The sequence below is a fragment of the Dendropsophus ebraccatus genome, chromosome 1 (assembly GCF_027789765.1).
Source record: "Dendropsophus ebraccatus isolate aDenEbr1 chromosome 1, aDenEbr1.pat, whole genome shotgun sequence".
Taxonomy (NCBI): domain Eukaryota; kingdom Metazoa; phylum Chordata; class Amphibia; order Anura; family Hylidae; genus Dendropsophus; species Dendropsophus ebraccatus.
The window spans coordinates 162,280,428-162,301,928 of NC_091454.1; the positions used below are offsets into that span (position 1 = coordinate 162,280,428).

At 39.9% G+C, this 21,501-nt stretch overlaps 1 protein-coding gene across 3 annotated transcripts in view; it reads right to left on the minus strand.

The window, feature by feature from the left end:
- Nucleotides 1–9,687: 9,687 nt before the first annotated feature.
- FBN1 (fibrillin 1) overlaps nt 9,688–21,501 on the minus strand; it is a 199,078-nt gene continuing 187,264 nt past the window's right edge. For all 3 annotated transcript variants that reach the window (XM_069983105.1, XM_069983095.1, XM_069983085.1), the window contains exons 64-66: nt 19,140–19,371; nt 16,294–16,462; nt 9,688–11,223 (exon numbers count right to left, since the gene is read on the minus strand). In XM_069983105.1, the coding sequence (XP_069839206.1) occupies nt 10,834–11,223; nt 16,294–16,462; nt 19,140–19,371 (791 nt within the window). In that variant the 3' untranslated portion in view covers nt 9,688–10,833. The remainder of the gene's footprint in view (nt 11,224–16,293; nt 16,463–19,139; nt 19,372–21,501) is intronic.

A 21,501-nucleotide genomic window follows, 5' to 3' on the forward strand; every position in this document is an offset into this window, starting at 1 on the left:
AGCCGAGGGTAATGGGGGGCAGCTGTGAGAGTAGAGGAAGGAGAATGCCATTGCTTGTCTACTGAGCTAGGAAAGATTTAAACAGAAGAGTCAGTAATTTGATCCCAATAGTACCACGTCCGGAAGAAGCGGGCAGAGCGGTCATGGAACTGTGCCGGAAGATCCTCCAAACGCTTAATGTCCTCCACCCTGTGCAGCCACATGGAAATGTGAGGAGGGTCAGGACAGTGCCAAAGGGAGGGTATACAAGCTCTTGCTGCGCTGACCAGGTGGCGGAGTACAGAGTGATGGTAGGTCTTGAGCGGGATGTCAGAAATATGCAAGAGGAAGAACGCCAGAGGGAAGGGTACTGGGTAAAAAAACTTAGCACTACACCTCTTTTCAGATGGGTACCAGTTTCGGGCAACTACAAAACGTGAATAAGAGTGCCCTTCTCCCTGCAATTTCTCCAGCACATTTGCAACACTTATTGAAAAATCCTATGGATTTGCATACGGACCCGTACCACCTGGATAAAACTGCACATGGGATGAAATGGATGACGATTGGGTGAACTAGGAGACCTGGGAAACCTGAAATGCAGACAAGAAAAAACCAAGGGCAGTCTCCCAGGAGGTCAGGTGAGGAGCCCAGCATGGCATAGAGAAGAGAATGCGAGTGTCGAAGTGGGCCAGAGCACAGTGACAGGAAGTTAGGGAGCTAGCAAAGGAGGAAGAAGTAGGAAGAGAGAAAAAAAATGAAGCTGGAGGGCTCTCCAACACCGCAGGGGACGGGTCAGAAAGGTCATTGAGATTCCGAGAGGAGGCGCAGAGGAAGGATTCAACATGTGTTTTACCTGAGTGGAATACCCCTTTAATGTTTTGTTTGTTTTTTTTTGGGGGGGGGGGGGCGGTGTTGTGGAAAAAAAAGGCAACATATTAAAATCTGTGGTGTTTGCAACCTTCACATAACTGCACAGTAATGAAATGGTAGCTGAACACTTTTGTTCGTATTGATTAAAATGTCTTCTAAGAGTTCACAGAGATGTTGGAAACACCCTGATCTACGGTGCTGGTTTTTATCCACTGTATATTTGATGAAAAAACCTGAAGATTTTGGACTGGAAATCCATCACACATTTTTGGAGAGGCTCTATTGTATATTCTGAACCAGACTGACACAGGGTATATACATTATTTGTGTTGACAAATCTCTAACCTAAATTGTAAACTTTATATACATTGGAGTCGTCTTGTACAAATTATCCCCAAAATAAAGGTATGTAACCATTGTCTAACCTGACATTCCACTAACGGCTTACACCCACACCCACATAATAAATAAATATATATATATATATATATAATATATATATATTCATCTTTCTCACTCAATTGACTCATGTGTCTCTTCCCAGGATCAGCCCATTCACTTCCCGAAGGAGTTGCATGCCTTATAGTAAATACCCTGGATACAGCTGTCTATTACCTTTACTTTGTTACGTAATACAGATACTTTTTCTCAGCTTCTTCAGCCTCCAGGGACATCTTCCCCATGCAACTGCAGTACATAGTGTATAAACATACTATGGTAACCTTTGAATTCTAGGCGTTCTTGTTTTCCAGGGAGGTTTTGGGCATGATGCTGAGTAATCTGGGAAATAAGTCAGATTCTTGGGAGAATTGATGAGCTCCATTTTCCACTGCAGTCTGTAGTCTATAAAATCCCAGCTTGGTTTCAAGTGATGAAACAACTGGCTTAGAATGGTTCCATTGCACATGCTTTCCTAGATTAACATGCATAAACCATAAGTCAGACTGTAGGGTGAATCCACGTGAGTTGTCATTGTAAATGACTTTATTTTTTGCAATGTCCCACATAGAGATCAGTTTACATTATTTTGACAATTCTCAATTGTTTCTTCTTGTTGCTGGAAAACACTAAATTATCAATATGAGAATTAGAAATGGGCTAACTTGCATTGTCTTTATGTTTTTTTTTTTTGTAAGATTGTTTAGATGTTTTAGAGCCTATACTTCTCCCAGTAACCTGGTTTATATTATACTATTTCATTTGAAATATTTGTGATGGCTTCACTCATAATGTAGATTAAAGGGTTTAGTCCCACAGACATGATTACATTAAAATTTATAGCCAATGAAAAGTTATGTGTCTTTGAAAGTATAAATAACCAAAATGTTGTCGTTTTAACACTTTCTGCAATAGCTATTTTGGCTATCATGTTGTGTTTTTTAATTTTTCCTTCTTGGGTTCTATAATCATAACCTTTTTTTTCCATCAACAGAGCTGCATGGAGCTTATTAATTTTTTGCAGGACAAGTTGTACTTTGATGACATTCTTTATATAATGTACCGGGCAGTAAAATGGTAAAAAAAAATTAAACAAAAATTACAGAAGCAGTGAGACAAAACTCTTAGTTTTAATACAGTATTTTCCTGCGTATAAGACTACTTTTTAACCCAGGAAAATCTTCTGAAAAGTCAAGGGTCGTCTTATACGCCGGGTGTCGCCTAATAGGGTGGGTGCTGAAAAACTTTGGAACCTGGTGGGAAGGGCTCTAAAACGTCCACATCCACACTATATGCGGCGACCGTATGAAGGGCAGAGCAAGCTGCAGGCGTCCAGGGTATGGAAAAAAGAGATACGGTAGAGTGGTGCCGTGATCAGAAAAACATACCCCTTTACATGTCTGGCTGCACTTGTATCCTACCGGTATTACTGTTTTCACTGCTGTCTGATGTTTTTCATTAATTTCTGTTTGGTGTGCGTTGAAAGAGGGGTAGTATTATACGGCGAGTATATCCCAAACTCTGTATTTTAACTAGAAAAGTTGGGGGTCGTCTTATACTCCGGAAAATACGGGGACTTTTAAACAAACAAAAAATAGTTTTGCCCTACTCTGACGCCTTTTTTATGACTGTTTTTTTCCTGGATTAATTATACCATTTTTGGCTACATATGACTTTTTATTTTCTTTTTCTTTTTTTCTAGATGTTTGTGAAAGAATAAAAAATGAATGGTTATGGTATAGGTGTACCAATAAGTTTTTTTTAGAGGTATTTGTTCATATAAGTCACAAAATTGAGGGGGGGGGGGGGGTTAAACTAGGATATATTTTTTTTTTTTGTGCTTTTTTTCCCCTAAACAATACATTGTAATGCATTGCCATCTGCCCGCTCCATTAGTACTCCCTGCCTAAGTTCTAGGATTACCTAGAAGCCCAAATGGCCTTCAATTAATGCCAGCTCTATACAACCTTCTGGCATTATAGCTTATGTGTATGTGATATGTCCAGACAGAGTTAAAGCTTTCATCTAATAATATAAGTGGTTACAGTCCCTTGGTCAGCTAGGTTGCCAGTCTAGTTGTGCGTTCTGCACATATCAAAATAAGTTATAGTGTGATTTAAGACAGAGTGTTAAATTATTTTTTTCGCCAAAACAGTCTAGGGTCTACCTTTAGGATAGGTCATATTTTTTTTCTCATGAACAACAATTCCTATCTTGTACCATATGAGGTAGGTTTTTCTTTTTAAACTCATGTCAATTTTTCCTATACAGTATAAGGCTATGTTGACACAACTTCAAAAATAGAGAAAAGGTGGCAGCTTTTGGAATTTAAAATAACGTCCGTTTTTGTCGTGATTTAATTGACTGCAATGACAATGCATTGAAGTCAATGGAAAGACAGATGTCCAATGCACACAATGTATTGAATAATGGACGTTATCACAGCGGACGTCAAAATAATTACCATGACAATTATTTCTGGACATCGTTTGCTAACAGCGGACGTTTTTTATTAGTTGTTCACACACAGTTTTTCTTTTATCACGGTCCTTTCTACGTTTTTACTATTAAATTCAATGGACTTTTCAATTAAGCCACACCCAAAGTCCAATTAGTAACCCCAACTAGAATAATGTACCAACAGTCATCATTGAACTGAGAGGCGCCTAACAGCTAAATGATGTCTGTTATTTTAGACTCAAAATGACGGACGCCATTTTAAATGGAGCAGAAAAAAATGCTGTGTGAACATAGTCTAACAGCTATATTAAAGGTATGCTTGATTTTATTTAAAAACTCCAAAAACTTCGTCAAGTACAGTTATTCCATTTATCAAGGATAAAACCTGTTTTTTGGATTACCCAAGGAAAGAAAGACCAATAGTCACCTCTGCTGCGTGGTATTAGAGCCTATATAAATGCTTTACACAGATCAAGTACCAGACACATCCAACATTAGCTGTTCAGAAGAGACTGCAACAATCAGGCCTTTTTGAGAAACAATAATAAGAAGAGAATTGCTCAGGCCTAGAAACACAAGGAATGGGCATTAGACACAAGAGATATGTACTTTGTCGTGTTGACTCAGAATTTAAGATTTTCGGTTCTAACCACCATGTCAGTTAAACTGCAGTATACAGTGTTAGCTTGCTGTCTACCACTTACTGCCTTGGGGTTTCCCAGGCAGAAGCAGAAAGTTTACTGTGGGAATCTACTGACAGTTACATAAGGATGTAATGTACTGTACGAATTGTATAATAGGGATTCTAAGTGTGAATCCACAGTGTACATCACTACGCAAAGCATGTCTGGCGCATCAGCGTGATCTATATAACACAAAGTACACAAACTGTAGCATCAGGGCAATCTGTTTAACACTGGCCACATGTGTACCGTGTGTTTCCTGAAAATAAGACATCCTTCAAAAATAACTCAAAGTGGAGAATTTACAGGGCAGCATAAAATAAGGCATCCCCGAAAGTAAGAGCCTCACCGCCACCATGCCGCTACCCTCTTCTTCATGGAAAAATTAGACATTCCCTGAAAAGCCCTAGCATATCTTTGGGAGCAAAAATTAATATAAGACACTCTTATTTTCGGGGAAACTGTATATGTCAGTTAACGGATTAGCAAAAATAGATGTAAGGGTTGTAGTATAAGAAAAAAGTCATCCTGTCAGAGGTATAAAGAGACTGGAAGTGCAGCTGATAGAGACGTATAAAATTAAAACAGAAGCTGAGTTAGGCTGGGTTCACACTGCGTTTTTGCAGTATGTTTAACGTAAATGTTTTATGAAAAAACATGCAATTGTGTGCTATCCTTTTGGATCCGTTTTTAATGGAAGCCACAGATCCAAACAGATTGCACACAATTGCTTCAGTTTTTTTCTTTTCATAAAACGTATATGTTAAACAGACTGCAAAAACACAGATTACAGATTCTAATTTCTCCTAAAGCCTCAAAAGAGAAAGAAACGGTCACATCTGGGAATAAAACTTTCTTTAGATATATTCCAATAGAAGAAGAAACACAGCGGCATTACAGAAATAAGTAATAAGGTGAATACCTTTACTGGTGGAGATAAGGTGGTCATTGACCATTTGAATAACTACTTCTGCTCAGGTATTTTAAAAGAGAAGTCCGGCAAAAACATTTATTAATGTATTGTATTGCCCCCCCCAAAGTTATACAAATCAACAATATACACTTATTACACTTACAAAAAGAGATTTTTACCCTGCACTCACTACTGCATCAAGGCTTCACTTCCTGGATAAAATGGTGATGTCACGACCCAACTCCCAGAGCTGTGCGGGCTGTGGCTGCTGGAGAGGATGATGGCAGGGGAAAGTGAAGCCTTGATGTAGTAGTAAGTGCAGGGAAAAAACTTTTTATAAGTATTTCCCGTAATAAGTGTATATTGGTAATTTGTCTAAATTTTGGGGGGCATTACAATACTTTAATAAAAATTTTCGCCAGACTTCTCCTTTGTCACAGTTACAATATGGTTAGATATAGCATTGCCTCCAGTAGTGTGGTGTACTTAATTTTTTTCCTATTTTCCATTATTATCTATTACTTATTTCCATTACTACCTACAGTATATTGTAAAATATTCTTGAAAGCTTGCAGTTCTTATTCTTGAGGGAAGAGAAAAGACGACAGGGGCGCCTCCTAGTGTAATATATTACAATATGAGGTTTTATCAAGTGAGATAAAATAGAGCTCACCTGGTTGGGTTGTGCTATATAATAGGCACAACTCTATGCAGCACATGTAAGGAGAGATACCGCAGCTCCAGCCAGGACACTCCGTAGGGAAGGAGTGAAGCAGGAATGCAAAATGTGAACCAAAAAGGAACACTGGACCCAGGGGATCTCTGGCACGGTTGATGGGCGCAGGTATCGTGGTCTCCAAAGGGGTAGTCTCCGATAGAGGGTGGCCACAATGGACCATTGTGGCCACCCTCTATCGGAGACTACCCCTTTGGAGACCACGATACCTGCGCCCATGAACCGTGCCAGAGATCCCCTGGGTCCAGTGTTCCTTTTCGGTTCACATTTTGCAGTTCTCATTCTTAGCACTAGGTCTTAAGCTAAGTTTAGACTTCCTGTTCTGTGTGTGGTAATAGGAAGAGACTTATGGAAAGTGATCTGTGCAGAATTACAGTGACAATACACCAGTAGATAGATAGCACCAGTATTAGACAATAGCAGCTCCCTGTGGAATGTTCTCTTTAAAGGTCACAGATAGGGATGGTCCGAACCCTCGGTAATGATTCCTGCTGTCTGCCCGCTCTGTGCAGCGGGCGGATCCAGCGGGAGGACCGCCTGGAAAAATGGGATACAGCCATATCCATAGGCTGTATCCCAGTTTTCCAAGCGTTCCTCCCGCTGTATCCGCCCGCTCCACGGAGCGGGCAGACAGCGGGAATCTGATGGCGAGCATTCGGGTTCATACGAACCCGAACCTCAGCAGGTTCGGACCATCCCTAGTCACAGAGTACACTCTGTGTTTCACATTCATCTCAAAGAAACAAGTAGTGTCTGTTGTGGTCTTGGTTAGAGATAAGTGAATTTACAGCAATGATGAAACAAATCTCTTTGTTAGCTCGGCAATTTGCTTTTCAGTCTGCTGCCTTTTAACTCAGTGCTGCTATCTCCCCTGATGCCTGGAAAAGCTGGATACAGTCCTGGGAAATTCCTCCCAGTTTCCCCATGACTGGATCCAGCTTTTCCCAGCTCCCGAGGAGTAGTGGCACTGAGTTAAAAGGTAGCTGGCTGCAGGGACAGTAGGGTTGGGGGAGGAGGCATACATGCTGTGGCTTGGTAATGTCATCTTTATAAAAGCTCTGAGCATGATATAGAGCTGACAGATACTCTTTAAACTCCTATGGTTGGAAAAGTCCAAGAGTCTGATGCTTGGTAGTGATATATGCTCAGTGTCCTAAGCAAAAACATTGTAACGCATCTCACAGTCAGAAGGAGCAATGATAGCACCAGAATATTTTTTGCCTTTAAAGAATAAGGAAAGGGTTGAAGCAAATCAAGTGACCTGAAGTATCTTGTCTGAGAAAAAGTAAATAGAAAATCGTGTACAATCCTTATAGTCATATAATATCCTTCTCAAAACATCTATGTGTCATCACGACAGACGTTACCAACACAAATAGGACAACTTGCTGATCTGCCATTTATAAACAAGAAAGCAATGCACTACAGTCATAAGGACAAAGGGATGGCAAACACAAACTAATATAATACTGTAAAGTAGTAAAGGGAGGCAGCACATTTGTTTCTCCTGTCTTTCTATCTATGCACAGGGTGAGTAAAAAGTCTCAGGACACTTTTTTATTTTAGAAAAGAAAGGGAAAATGACATATCTGAATACCCCAGCAAGCAATAAGTGAGAGGGCATATATTTTAGGATCATAGCTGCCATCTTGAAATCCTTGTTATTGGATCAAGGGCATGTTTTTCCAATGGGAAGGTGATCTTGTAGCATAACAAAGAAAACTGGAATGTTTCCCGTGATGCACAGCTATCTGACATGCTGAACGCACAGCTAAAGGCAATGGATCCAGTTTTTATGAACCCGTATGATCCTGTGTTGGTAACCTTTGTACCACATTAAATATAGCAAATCTGATTGTTTCAATCAGGGTGTGAGACAATTCTGGTCTTCTATCATATGCTACATGTCCACCTTCCCACTAGAAAAAACTTTGATCAGACATGGTGGCTCTCAAGATGGTGGCCATGTTCCAGACTTAGCCTAATATATCGCCCCCCCCCCCCCTTTACTTGTTGAGGAGTTTAGATATGTCATATTCCCTTTAGTTTATGAAATAAAAGGGTGAGAGTTTTGATTCGCCATGTAGATAGTTGCCTAGACAAGCTGCATCCGGATGTTTTTTTGTGATGCTTTCCTTAAACATTTCCTAATTAACAGTGGTTAGATGCTTCTAGCATGCTATTATGTCTCTATAACGCACAGGGCTCTGGGGATAAAAGTTATTTTCCTTTCGTTTTCTGGAAGTTTATTAGATATGTAATTAAGACATTTTGGTGCACTGGTGACAGGACTACCATCTGGCCTTTTCCTTCTAATGAATATTGGGAAAGCGCTGTGCAGTAATCACTGTAGAGCAGCGGATGAGTATTCACTAGGATGGGCGGGGGGCTGGGGCGGGGCTATGCACTGAGAGGGCACAGTTCACCAATCTACCTCATTTACATATCTAATAAACTATTAATTTCACAAAAATGGTGCCAAGGTAAGAGGTAAGGAAATGACCTTCATCCTCTGCGCCCTGTGCACTATAGGGACATAACAGCAAGTTAGATGCTTCTAACCTGCTGATAGTTTCCCTTTAAGGGCCTGTGCACACTGAGCAAAAGAGGAGGAATTTACGAGCATGTTCAATTTTTGAGCGGAGAGTGGAGGGGCACGAGAAATCCCATTGAAGCAATAGCACAGGCAGAATTTCAAGCAGACTCCGCTTATAAATTCCCCCTCTTTTGCTCAGTGTACACAGGCCCTAAAAAAACATGTGAATTTGAAAACCACAGAATGTAGTACACGTCACACATTTAATCCAAATCTGCTGCAAAATCCTCATCATGGAACAAAACACAGTTTTTGCAGAGTATTATTTTAAGAGTTAGGGTTATATCCACAATGGAAAATTTTTACCAAAAATGAACTTGAATATATACTACTTGTATTTTCTGGTGCACACAAAACACAATGCAAGCTCCAGTTTTTTTTATAGCTATTTATTTTCACATACTAGGGCAAAAGTTATATTTTTCTTTTCATGAAAAAAAAGTGCAGGGTTGGATTCAGAGACACAATTGTTACGCCCTGCTCCATATACTTCCAGCAGAATTGTGTAATACAGGCCAAATAAATTAAATTGGAAAATACATGGGAAACTCTGATGGGAATTTCCCAGAGCTGCAATTTTGACTGGACAAAAAGAGACAACTATTCTGTTTGGGAACAGATTAAAGGCCCTGGGCATAATGTGGTCTGAAATGTAAAATATGGGATTAAAAAATATTGTCTTGGTGCAAATAAAAATGAAAAACTTACCAGGTACAATATAAAGGTATTTGTGAATAAAATGCTGTACTGATCACATAATGCATGATATAATACTGTGCAAATAAGTCAGTCGCCACATAGATACAAAGAAGAACATGGAAAATCCCTGGAAGATACGAATGAGTCAAGTCCACGTGGAATTGCAGATAGCTGTAGTAAACCATGACTGTCAAGGATTTTGCATTATACCTTGCATTGTGCACCATGCTCGATGAGACGTAAACCCATGTTAATGTTCCACAGAAAAGTGCTTGAAGAACACCGTAAGAATCAACCTCAGACATTCACATTGTAACATTTACAGCAGTAGGTTGGCTGCTGATTTATTCTGTAAATTTAATAAATTTTTTACTTCTTCACACAGATGAAAAACAGATGTTTCATGTAAAACGGAGTACCACAGGACATTACAGGAAAGTATATTGTCTTGGTCCTCTTACCAACATTCAACTAAACATACAGTAATAGTTTTTGTATGATCGTAACAGAATATTGTAATGTAACTACTTTGGCTTCGATTGAACAATGTAACAAAAAAACTATTGTTTTATTGTGGCATCTATGACACTGAGCCCTTAACAGGAATGCCGCTGGGTACTTACAATGTGCAATGTATGTCATATAATGTAGGATGGCACTGAACTTTATTGGATAATCTTGTATGGTCATCTGACCTCAGTGCATTCACCTAGTTTCAGAAATCGCACCACTAGGCTTCTGTATACAAGTAGTTGGTCTTTATAAGCACCGTTTAAAATAAAAAAAACTAAAAAAAAAAAAAAAACTAAAATAATTTTAGGTCTTATATCTAGTTTACAATTGCTCCGAGGATAAATAAAAGCTTGATTACAGTATACACACATGTCATTTACATGACATATAGAGATAATTGAGATAAACTATAGTTAACTTTGGTTGATTTTGTAAATTTTAGACAGAATAATGGTTGACTTGTAAAATGTGTACATATTACAGTGCATTCATACAAAATGTTTTTGAAAGAGTTACTAGCACCAAAAAGGTATCATAAATGTCTGGCTTAGTGAGTTTAGGTGGCATGTAAAAACTTTGACCTTACAAACCAGAGAAGTCCAACACAAGAACAACTTCTTGTACCTCTGCTGAAAGCGTCAAACATTTCAGCATCAAAGGCCAACTTCCATTCCAAAAAGTCCCCAAGTTTAACATTGGTGTATTCACCATATGAAGGTAGCTCAGCTACATACTATGTAAGAAGCCTGAGAAAGTGGTTGTGTCGAGCTGGGACATTGATCCTGTACCTTGCATATGTCATGAGAAGAAAGTGCTTTAATTCATAAAAAATAATACTTAGGAAAGGTTTGTACCAAAGCTATGGGAAATCAGTGAAATTGGGCAAGGAACATTCATTTCTACTTATAAATCTTTGGTTTTTGCTCTTCTTTGATTTGGCGAATTAATGAAGTAAGATCCTTATTTTCATTTTAAGAATGTCACCCAGTTCACCAGTGAGGTAGTCTCTGTCATGTTTATCTTCAAGCTGGATAAGCTCTTTCTCCTTATAAAGAGGAAAACTGCTAATCTCTAGGTCATAAACACCAGGGACTGGCTTCTTCTTGGCCACGTGCAGGTAACTGATTCCTTCTTTTTGGTTGAGCCTGAATAAGCCATCTTTATTTCCAGAGTCTATTACGTATCTGTTGTGATGTTGTAGAGTTGTGATGGCTGGAGTCAGCTCAAGGATACGGTCTCTGGTGTTTATATGGGAGATGTTCAAAGAAAGGATTGCTATTTCTTCAAGATCCCAACTTGCGAGATTCACAACGGATTCCAACTCAAATTTCTCCTAAGAAATAAAAGGAAAAACAAATATTTGACATTCTACAGACTTCTCTTCACATATTTGCATCTGTACTTAAAGGCAAGGAAAAGAAATCTTACAGCAGCGCAAACCCAATGTGGTTGAGGTGGGTGCCCGTCTCTCCACCCTGGCCCAGGGTGGTATGAAGTCCAGCAATGAAGTAGGAGACAGCACGTCCAGAAGTAAAGTTGAAAAAAGTGTTTTAATGACACACCAGTGCGCGACGTTTCGGCTGAATAAGGCTGCTTGAGAAAGGCTTATTCAGCCGAAACGTCGCGCACTGGTGTGTCATTAAAATACTTTTTTCAACCTTACTTCTGGAGGTGCTGTCTCCTACTTCATTGCTGTACTTAAAGGCAACTATCAGCAGGTTAGAAAAATCTAACCTGCTTATGGCTCCCTATTATACATTAGAGATGATCGAACAACAGGATTTTTCAGGTTCGTTTCACAGGGCAATATGGCTTGATCAATTCATATACAGACACTCTGGTGTTGATTTTTAATATAGGCCTAGCGGCATTAGTATCAGCCATGGATGGGATGTGCAGCGGTTCCATTCTCTCCAGTTCGTGGATTTTTCAGGTTCGTTCGAACTCGAACCTTCACGAACCTTTGTCATTTGATTCCCGATGCCTTCCTGTTCCATAAGGAAGGTGGAGACAGCCCATTACCTAGGCTGTATCCCTGTTTTCCAGGCGTTACTCAGACTGTCTCCACCTTCCCCACGGAACAGGAATGCATAGGGAATCAAATGACGAAAGTTCGAGTTTGATCGAACCTGAAAATCCTGACGTTCCATCATCTCTATTACACATGGGGTGCCTTCATCCTCAGCAACTTCATCCTCAGCAACGTTCCAGTGCAGTTTGCAGTGTAAGTGTTTCCAGTTAGGCCGTTTTAACCACTGAGGGCGGGCCAGCTGGGGGTAGACCTGCGCTCTGGGAGCAGTAGGTCTACCCCCAGTGCTCCAAACAGCCTTACCGGACACAGGATAACACTACAAACTGCATGGGATTGGTGCAGAGGATGAAGGTAAGCTAGTTAGATTCATTTAACAGTGAATTCTGGATTGTTAAGAATAAATACACATGTTCTACAGATTTTTTTTTATTATTTGATTTGTATTTTACCAAGCTAAGCTATTTGCATTGTACAGTGTAGAAAACAGAACTACTGTTAAAGGCTTTATTAAAGTTGTATGTAGAGTATGTCTGCAGACAGTATTTACGTCTTTGGACAAAGAAGGTAAATGGGATTCAGTGGTTGTTTGTGTGCTGTCCTTTAAAAGGGGAAGTATCTGCAGATTAGATGAATCTAACCTGCTGATAGCTCCTTATTGCGCATGGGGTGCCAAGGAGGAAGCAATGTCTCTTACCTTCCTCCTCAGCGCCATTCCTGTGCTGTTAGTTGTGTAATCCTAGGTCCGGAGCACCATTAGAAGCACTGCACCACCCCCAAAATGCCTTTCAGCCCATCTGTTCCATGGATTATCATTAGAAGGAGCAGGCCGGATTGTGTGATGGGAGCAGGGCAGTGCTCTGGACCAAGGATTACACTGTTAACAGCACGGGAAAGGCACCGAGGAGGAAGGTAAGAGACATACATTGCTCCTTGGCATCCTGTGCGCAATAGTGGACTATCAGCAGGTTAGTTCCTCTTACCTGCTGATAGTTCCCCTTTAAATGTTTATTCAGCAATGTTGCGGGTGATGCACACAGTTTTTATAAAGCTTATTAGCAGAATACTCAGCATTTGACTGCTGGTGGCTGGAGAAGATAGATGCAGCCCTAGGGCTGTTAGGAAAACATAGATACAGCCTTCGGGCTGAATGAAGGGAAATAAGGGTGTTAAGGGAGTTTCAGTTTTTAATTGTAAAATTTTTTTTATTTTATACTTTGTACCCTTATAATGTTATTAAAAAAAGACCTTTGGAAAACAAAATAAGCAAAAAATAAGACATTTGGGAAGCAAAACTGCTAAACCAGTTCCATGTACCTGCAGACTCTGCAAGGATGTTCAGGAACTTCCTTGCAGAATCACTTGTGCACCTGCCAAGACATTTTTAGCCTTGTTATGGTCCAAGCAGTTAAGTGGGTTGAAAAATTATGTATTTTATTATTTATTGTTTCAAATTTATAGTAATTGTTGGACACTGTAGAATTTTTTTCCACTTTGATGTGAAGTGTTATAAAGTGTTGATCAGCATTTACAGAACATAATTACAGTATATTCACTTTAAAGACTGCTACACAACTAAATATGGAAAAGTCCAATGGGCCTAAATATTTTTATAGGCGCTGTATCACCCTGTAAATATTTCTATTAAAAATGACCCACATTCTTTTTTTATATCTTTTTAAGAAAATGCTGGAGGAATTCATCCCATAAATCTTATGAATAGACCTTGGCAGGAAAGCAAACCCTGGTTATACTTGGCTTATTGTATGAACTATTTAAGTTGCAAACCTAAAAACTATATAATTATTGATAGCAACATAAACGATTACAAAAAACTGATACCTTCCATAGTCAAGGATTTGTTACATTGGTTGCTTTAAAGTGTCACTGTCGTTTATTTATTATTATTATTATTATTTTTTTTTTTTGCAGAAATCAATAGCACTGGCGATTTTAACCCTTTGAGAAACGGGCCCAAAATGACCCAGTGGACCGCGCAAATTTTGATCTTTGCGCTTTCGTTTTTCCCTCCTCCCTCTAGCACTTTCAGTTTTCTATCTACAAGGCCATGTAAGTGCTTGTTTGTTACAGGAATAGTTGTACTTTGTAATGGCGTCTTTCGTTGTACCATAACATGTATGATGGAATCCCAAATATATTATTTATGAAGATATAAATAAGTGAAATTGTAAAAAAGAATGCAATATGGTAACTTTTGGGGGGTTCCTGTGTCTACGTAATGCACTATATGGTAAAAGCGACATGACACTATTATTCTATAGGTCAGTCCGAACACAACCATATGCAGGTTACACAGATTCTCTAATGTTATATATTTTTTTTTTATGAAATCCTTTTTTTTTGGCAATTAATTATTAATAAAATGGGCCTATTGTGACGCTTATAACGGTTTTAGTTTTTCACCTATGGGGCTGTATGAGATGTCTTTTTTTCCGCCATGATCTCTAGTTTTTATTAATACCATATTTGTGAAGATCGGACGTTTTGATCACTTTTTATAAATTTTTTTATATATATAATGTAACATAAAATCGTTAATCTGCGCACTTTTTTCCCTCTTTTCGTGTACGCCGTTCGCAATGACGCTTGTTATATTTTAATAGATTGGACAATTACGCACACTACGGTATAATATATGTTTATTTATTTATTTTTATATGTTTTATTTATATAATGGGAAGGGGGGTGATTTAGACTTTTATTGGGGGAGGGGATTTGGGGTAGTGTATTAGTGTTTTTAACTTTTCTTTTTTTTACACATTTGAAGTCCCTTTGGGGGACTTTTACATTCAATACTTTGATTTAATACACTGATCATTGCTATGCCATAGGCATAGCATTCATCAGTGTTATCGGCGATCTGCTCATTGAGCCTGCCTGTGCAGGCTCAGTGCAGCAGACCGCACGGAGGAAGGTAAGAGACCTCCGGCGGTCCGTTTTAACAATCGGGAACCCCACAGTCACACTGCGGGGGTCCCGATCGGTAAGTGACAGGGGACTCCCCCTGTCACTGACACGTAAACGCCGCGGCGCGATCGCGGTGTTTAAGGGGTTAATGACTCACGCGGCAGCACGATCGCTGCAGCGTGCCGTTAACAATGAGGTGCCGGCTGCTGATTGCAGCCGGCCCCCACCTGCTATGAAGCGCGCTCCGCTTCATAGCGGGAGAACCACCCAGGACGTACAGTTACGTCCAGGGTCGTCTGGTGACAGACTTCCATGACGTAACTCCAGGTCCTGGGTCGTCTAGGGGTTAAGAAAATTTGTAATTGGGTTTATTAGCCGAAAAATGCATTTTTATCATGAAAAAGCAGTTTGAAGCTCTCCCCCCTGTCTCCATCTTTGTGTATGGAGAGGGGAGGGGTGGAGGGAGATGAGGCACCAAAACAGCAACAAAGAGTTAATTTACAGCTACCTCACCGGCTATCTCCTCTGACAGTCAGCACAGACCTCTCTGACCTCTGAATACTGGCTTTCATGGTGCTCCCGGCTGTGTAATCCTTTGTTTTCAGCTCTCTGCTGCCCACTTATCTCCCTCCTCCCCCTCCCCTCTCTATAGAACAGACAGGGTTGTGTCTGATGCAACAAGTCACAATTTCCTGATATTTTGCAGTGAATGGAAAAGAGGAGAGAGAGGGGGGGGGACCTGGGAAAAGGCTTTTTAAATGCAGATGATGGCATATTTGCCTAATAAACCCAATTACAAAGTTTCTTAAAATCGCCTGGACTATTGATTTCTGCCAAAAAAAAAATAATACGACAGTAACTCTTTAAAGCTATGTTCCCAAAATGTCTTTTATAAACAAAAAACAGCCCCTTTTTTTTATAATGATGGCTGGTAATTATGATCATGACCACTATTTATGTCCGACACTATAAAATAATAGCTATTATTTTAAAAACAATGGGCGTTATTTTACCTAAAGAGGCACTGTGAGAACATACCCTGAAAGTAACTCAAATCCTTAAAGGGGGTTGTTGCACAAGGGACATCTCTAATGTGTTATTTATTTGGGTCCCACCTCTTGGACTATATGATCTCTAAAATAGGAGTCCTGAGTCTATGTGGCTGATGGAAACAGTGGAGTACACTCTGTTTCTGTTGGCTCCATAGACAATGAGGATTTTGGACCACTTGAGGGAACTAGGGATTTGGGATCACTTTCTTGTAGCTCAGCATCAGAAAATCAGAGCTCTACTTCTAGAGAGATGTATGCGCACACAATTCTAGACTTATTTAGTTAAAATAATTGTGCTTAGGCGGAACATCTTTTTCAAGGTTTTTAGAAAAGAGCTATTGTACTTTTCAAGCCTTGTCGTTTTCGTGCAGTCTGTGCAGATTGTTATAGTTACCTCATCATCTGTGACTGTGTCATTGGCACTCCTCCGTTTCCTTCCTCTTTTGGGATAGCCATTGATCTTACAGTCATAGCATGCTTCTGGGGATAAAGAGTTGTCATCTATTTCCCCACTGACCGCCATATCCTGAGCTCTGCTCAATCCTGCTCCAGTTACACAGTGTCTAGAAAAACAGCGGCAAGTTAGCTGAATCTGCACAGTTATAGCTCTCATTGTGTACACACCTTTTGTTTTATATGTGGATTATTATTTATTTGCACAGTCTCCAGAGTTCAAGAAGTATAAGAAAAATCACAAAAACCCAAAGAGTAACACAAGGATGTAATCGGTCCAATACATTCTTTTAAAGTGAACCTGTCAGATAGGTTACGAGGAGTATTTTGAATTGTGAGGAAAAGAGTTGGTGTATGGCTGCTGTCACACACAGCTGTTCTTTTAAAAAAATGTCACTGGGTTCAAATTTAATAGGAAATATATAGGAAGGATTTATACTTTAGCTTCTGTTGGATCCGCTTCTGGCTTTGGTTAAAAAATTAAAGTGGCAGTATTCCAAAAAGACTGCTGTGTTATAACTTGTATCAATAGAAATCCCTGCTCACTACGAGTTTATGAGATTAGCTGGTGGTGCTACTCAGACACTGACAGCTCTATATAAGTTCATATAGGGAAGGCTAGCCAGTTCCACATGAGCCTGCTCCGTGTGCATTTTTAAATTTTTAGGCCATGTTCACACAGTGTATGAACATTGGCCTTTGTTTGACCCGGACGGGTCAAACAACAACCGATGTCTGAAATGTTCACCCAGCCGATACTGCAGTATAAGCAAGATGAACATCACTCGGGTGTGCCCACAATCCAAATAGCCATAGAGCACAATGTGAAGTACGGCCGGGAGCTGTACTTTACACTGTGAGCACAGGCTATCTTGTAGGGCTGCTGTTCACTGAATAGTGGCTGCACAAAATAGACCTGTCAATTGTTTTCTGCAGCCGCAGAGAAACATGGCCGTAGTGTATACACTACGGGCGTTGTTCCATACACCCTAATTTAATTTCACACTGTCAATAAACAGCGGCCATTATTACAGGTTGCCAAAAATACAGTGTATTACAAAAATACAGTGTGTGAACGTGGCCTTATTATGGTCATATTATGGGCAGCTGCTGTATCCATGTTTTCTAGAACTCCACAGGTCTAATAGTCTAAATTGACAGCTCATCATCATTTGTGCCTGTAATAAAACCAACCTTAGGCTATGTTCACATAACGTATATTTTCTAAAAGTACAGCCGTTGTTGCAATCAGCAGCAACAGCCGTACTTTTTATGAAAATATATGTTGCCTTGCCTTCTATGGAATCCCGGCCGAAGTGTATACACATAGGGGGAGATTTATGAAAGGGTGTGAATATACACCTGGTGTAAACTGCCCACAGCATCCAATCACAGCTCCTCTTTTATTCTACCAGAGCTGAAAGCTGAGCTGTGATTGGCTGCTGTGGGCAGTTTACACCAGGTGTATATTTACACCTTTTCATTATTCTCCCCCATAATATACACTTTTGCCGGGATCTCTCATGGCGCCGTAGATAACCGACATGTCAGTTTTCTGCGGCCACTATTCAGTGAATAGCGGACGCAGAAAATCCTGTCATTGCACACAGTGGAGCGAGCGGCTCAGGCCGCACGTTCCATAGTGTGCAGTGGGGAGTTCTGATACTGGCACGCACAGATGTGCCCGCATCAGAACTCTGCGGCCCTAAAGGTCACCCGGCAGTACTGGCCGGGATGATCTTTTCAAGGACCGGCTGTTCCGTGACCCAGCCAGAATACGAAACGGCCGGTCTCATAGTATGAAATTGGCCTTATACTGAATCTATTTGTTAGTTCCTCATGCAGATCAGGCAGCATGTTCAAAGCAACAGGTTGCCTTTTAAAGTGAAATTTTAGGTGAATGTATGAATATAAATTCTGTATGACTGTATTAAATCCTGCTGCCTTCAGTGGCAGAATGTTTATTTCTGTAGCATTTTTCGGTCATGCAGTGTGTGCCGCCATTATATAAACATTAACGTTGGGTTCAAGCTGTGAACACATTATTTGTCATCTCTTGCTTTCTCTCTACTTTATGCGTATTTCAGTCAAGAAAATCTTGTAAAATATCTAAAACACTGTATGACAAATAGCCTTTTGCTTTTTATTTTTTTCAAGGAAATGTGAGTGTGCGGAAAAAGAAAGGTGACAGTCACTTTTTCAAATTGATGACTCTGATTTTGTGGAGGTCCCAGACAGTTTTTCATCTTTCCACTGACAATAATTGAGAAGTTAAAAAAATTCTAGCACGTGAGACATAGCCCTTACTTTACACACTTTCTTCCAAGGGCGGTGGCACTAAAAGCTTTTCATGCCAAGAGCAGTTTCTGAGAATTGTTTCCCACAGCAGGAACATCACTGCCTAAACTTTCAGCATACTATGGCATCTGGTCAGATCTTTAGCTGCTCCTCTGCTTGTTAAAAAAAACATTAAAGAGAAACTCTGGGTGTTCATAATTAATAAAATGGAGCTTCAGCAATATTGGTAGCCTGCAGTCTGAAAACAGGTGATGCCCAATGTACCGCCACACTTTGTGCCATGCACTGGTAAAGGGCCATAACTTATTTATATAGTTTGTAAAGTAACTATATAATAACAGTTTTAGATTTTTAGAAGCAGATAAAAATATGAAAAATAGGTGTGTACCTTTAGGAGTCCTGGGACTCATTTACAATATCAGAGCACCAATATGATTTTTTTCATTGTTTTTTGTGTAAAACTTTGTTCAAAGGAAAAAAAATGATTACCCTTGTCCTACTCTGAAGTATCCTGGTGGGCAGCCACAAACATAGCCTCCTTCTGTATTGGAGCAGCCAAAGCTGCATGGAGCCTGGGAAGAACTGCACTCATTGATATCATGGCAAGAACCTCCAAACTGTTCAAACTGAAATCCTGTTGGACAAATGCACTTAAAGCTCCCCAGTGTATTGTGACATGTGGCCCCTCCGCACACCTGGCTGCTCTGGCACTCGTTCTCATCTGCAAGGGAACAACACACAAAGGCAAATTACAATTAGCAAATTAGCAAAAAAAATAAGCCCACATCTCTAAATCTACCATTTATACCTGTGGCATATATCCATGGCTACACGGCTTAAAGAGAATGTACCAGCAGGTACATTGCTTTAAGATCTTTACTTGAATAGACTGGCACTGTCAAGGGGATGCCAATGTTGCGGTCCTTTTTTTGAACCACGGCCTGGTTACCATGCATGGTGCCGGTCTATTCCCAATCACCGGCCAGGCCTGAAGCACTGGAGGCGGGCCCGTCCGCCCCCAGTGTGACGTTTTGCCCTCCACTCTGACGCGGCTCCATTAGAATCAATGGAGCTACGGCTGGGCCACGGTTCAAAAATAGGACAGCGGCACTGGCATCCACATGACGGCGCTGGTCTATTTATGTAAAGATCTTAAAGCGATGTACCTGCTGGTACATTTGCTTTCAGCTGGGTTCACACACAGTATATTTCAGGCTGTATATTTGAGGCTGTATAGCAACCAAAACCAGGAGTGGATTGAAAACACAGAAAGGCTCTGTTCACACAATGTTGTAATCAAGTGGATGGCCGCCATTTAATGGCAAATATTTTCTGTTATCTTAATACAGTGGCTTCTGTATTGAAATAATGGCCGTTATTTACCGTTATATGACGGCCATCCACTCAATTTCACCATTGTGTGGACAGAGCCTTTCTGTGTTTTCAATCCACTCCTGGTTTTGGTTGCTATGAGGACCTGACATGAGGACCAAATACAGCCTGAAATATACTGTGTGTGAACCCAGCAAAGTGTAAGGCAAAAATCTGCACTATTACAAGATATTACTACTATTCCATAGAGTGTTCAAACACTCAACATTTTAGATGCAGCTTCAGATTCATTTTAGTACTACAATGAGTTTTTTTTTTTTTTTTATAATAATAAGGGCTTATTCACATAGGACAGCCTTTTTATAGCACTAATAACACACACAAATTGAAGGGACCATTGTACTTTTTATTTGACTGGGAATGAGCTGCAATACCAAACACAACCCATCGATAATAGTGGCCCGGGTCTCTTTTTTTTGCTACTGCAACACTTATATGAATAATGCAGGTTAAATGGCTTTCATATGGCTGATACTGTTCTGGTATTAATAATACTTGTAGACAACAGAAGGAAAAATCAATGAGTGGTAATTTGTCTGGGAATAGGAGTCCTTTTTTATGCCTATTAAAAATACAATAACAAAGAAGTCATGGTGACACACATGTCTTCAATTTTTCATTGCACGACAAACACATCTGTTAGCATTACGTTACATTAAAAGAAGAACAGCTCTTATTATTGGCACAGGGATTAGGTTAGTTTACAGCTAAACAAAATAAAAGAGATTTTCCCAAGTCATGGGATGACTGCAATAGTAAAGGGGTGAAGGAATTATACCAGAGACTAGTCTTGTTATAGAAGGCTATGTTCAGACACAGTATTTGTACCAAAACCAGGAGTGGGACTGACAAGGCAAAATTATAATGGAAAACTTTGCACAGCTTCTATGTTTTCAACCCACTCCTGAGACTAATGGAAATACTATGTGTGAATTTAGCCGAAGCGTGCAATCACTGTGGCATGGGCTTATTTGTTATTATAGCTGAATAAAAACTTCACAGGTAAAGTGATGCCTTTTATCTGCATAGATTATATATGTTAGATGCTAAGTTTTTAAATGCTTATTTTCCAGGAGAATGGCACTAAGGCTAGGTTCACACTGCATTTTTGCAATCCGTTTTTCCACTGACTTCCATTGTAAAAAAAAAAAAGGATAATTTTTTTGGGATGGACACAAAAATGTAGCCAAATCTACTTTTGTGTCTGTCAAAAAAACGGATCCGTTTTGATCCGTTTTTTTACAATGGAAGTCAATGGAAAAACGGATCAAAATGGATGCACACAAACGCATCTGTTTTTTTTTTTTCATCCATTTTTCATCCGTTTTTGCAAAAACAGATTGCAAAAATGCAGTGTGAACCTAGCCTAACTAGGCACTATGGGGGAGATTTATCAAACATGGTGTAAAGGGAAACTGGCTCAGTTGCCCCTAGCAACCAATCAGATTCCACCTTTCAT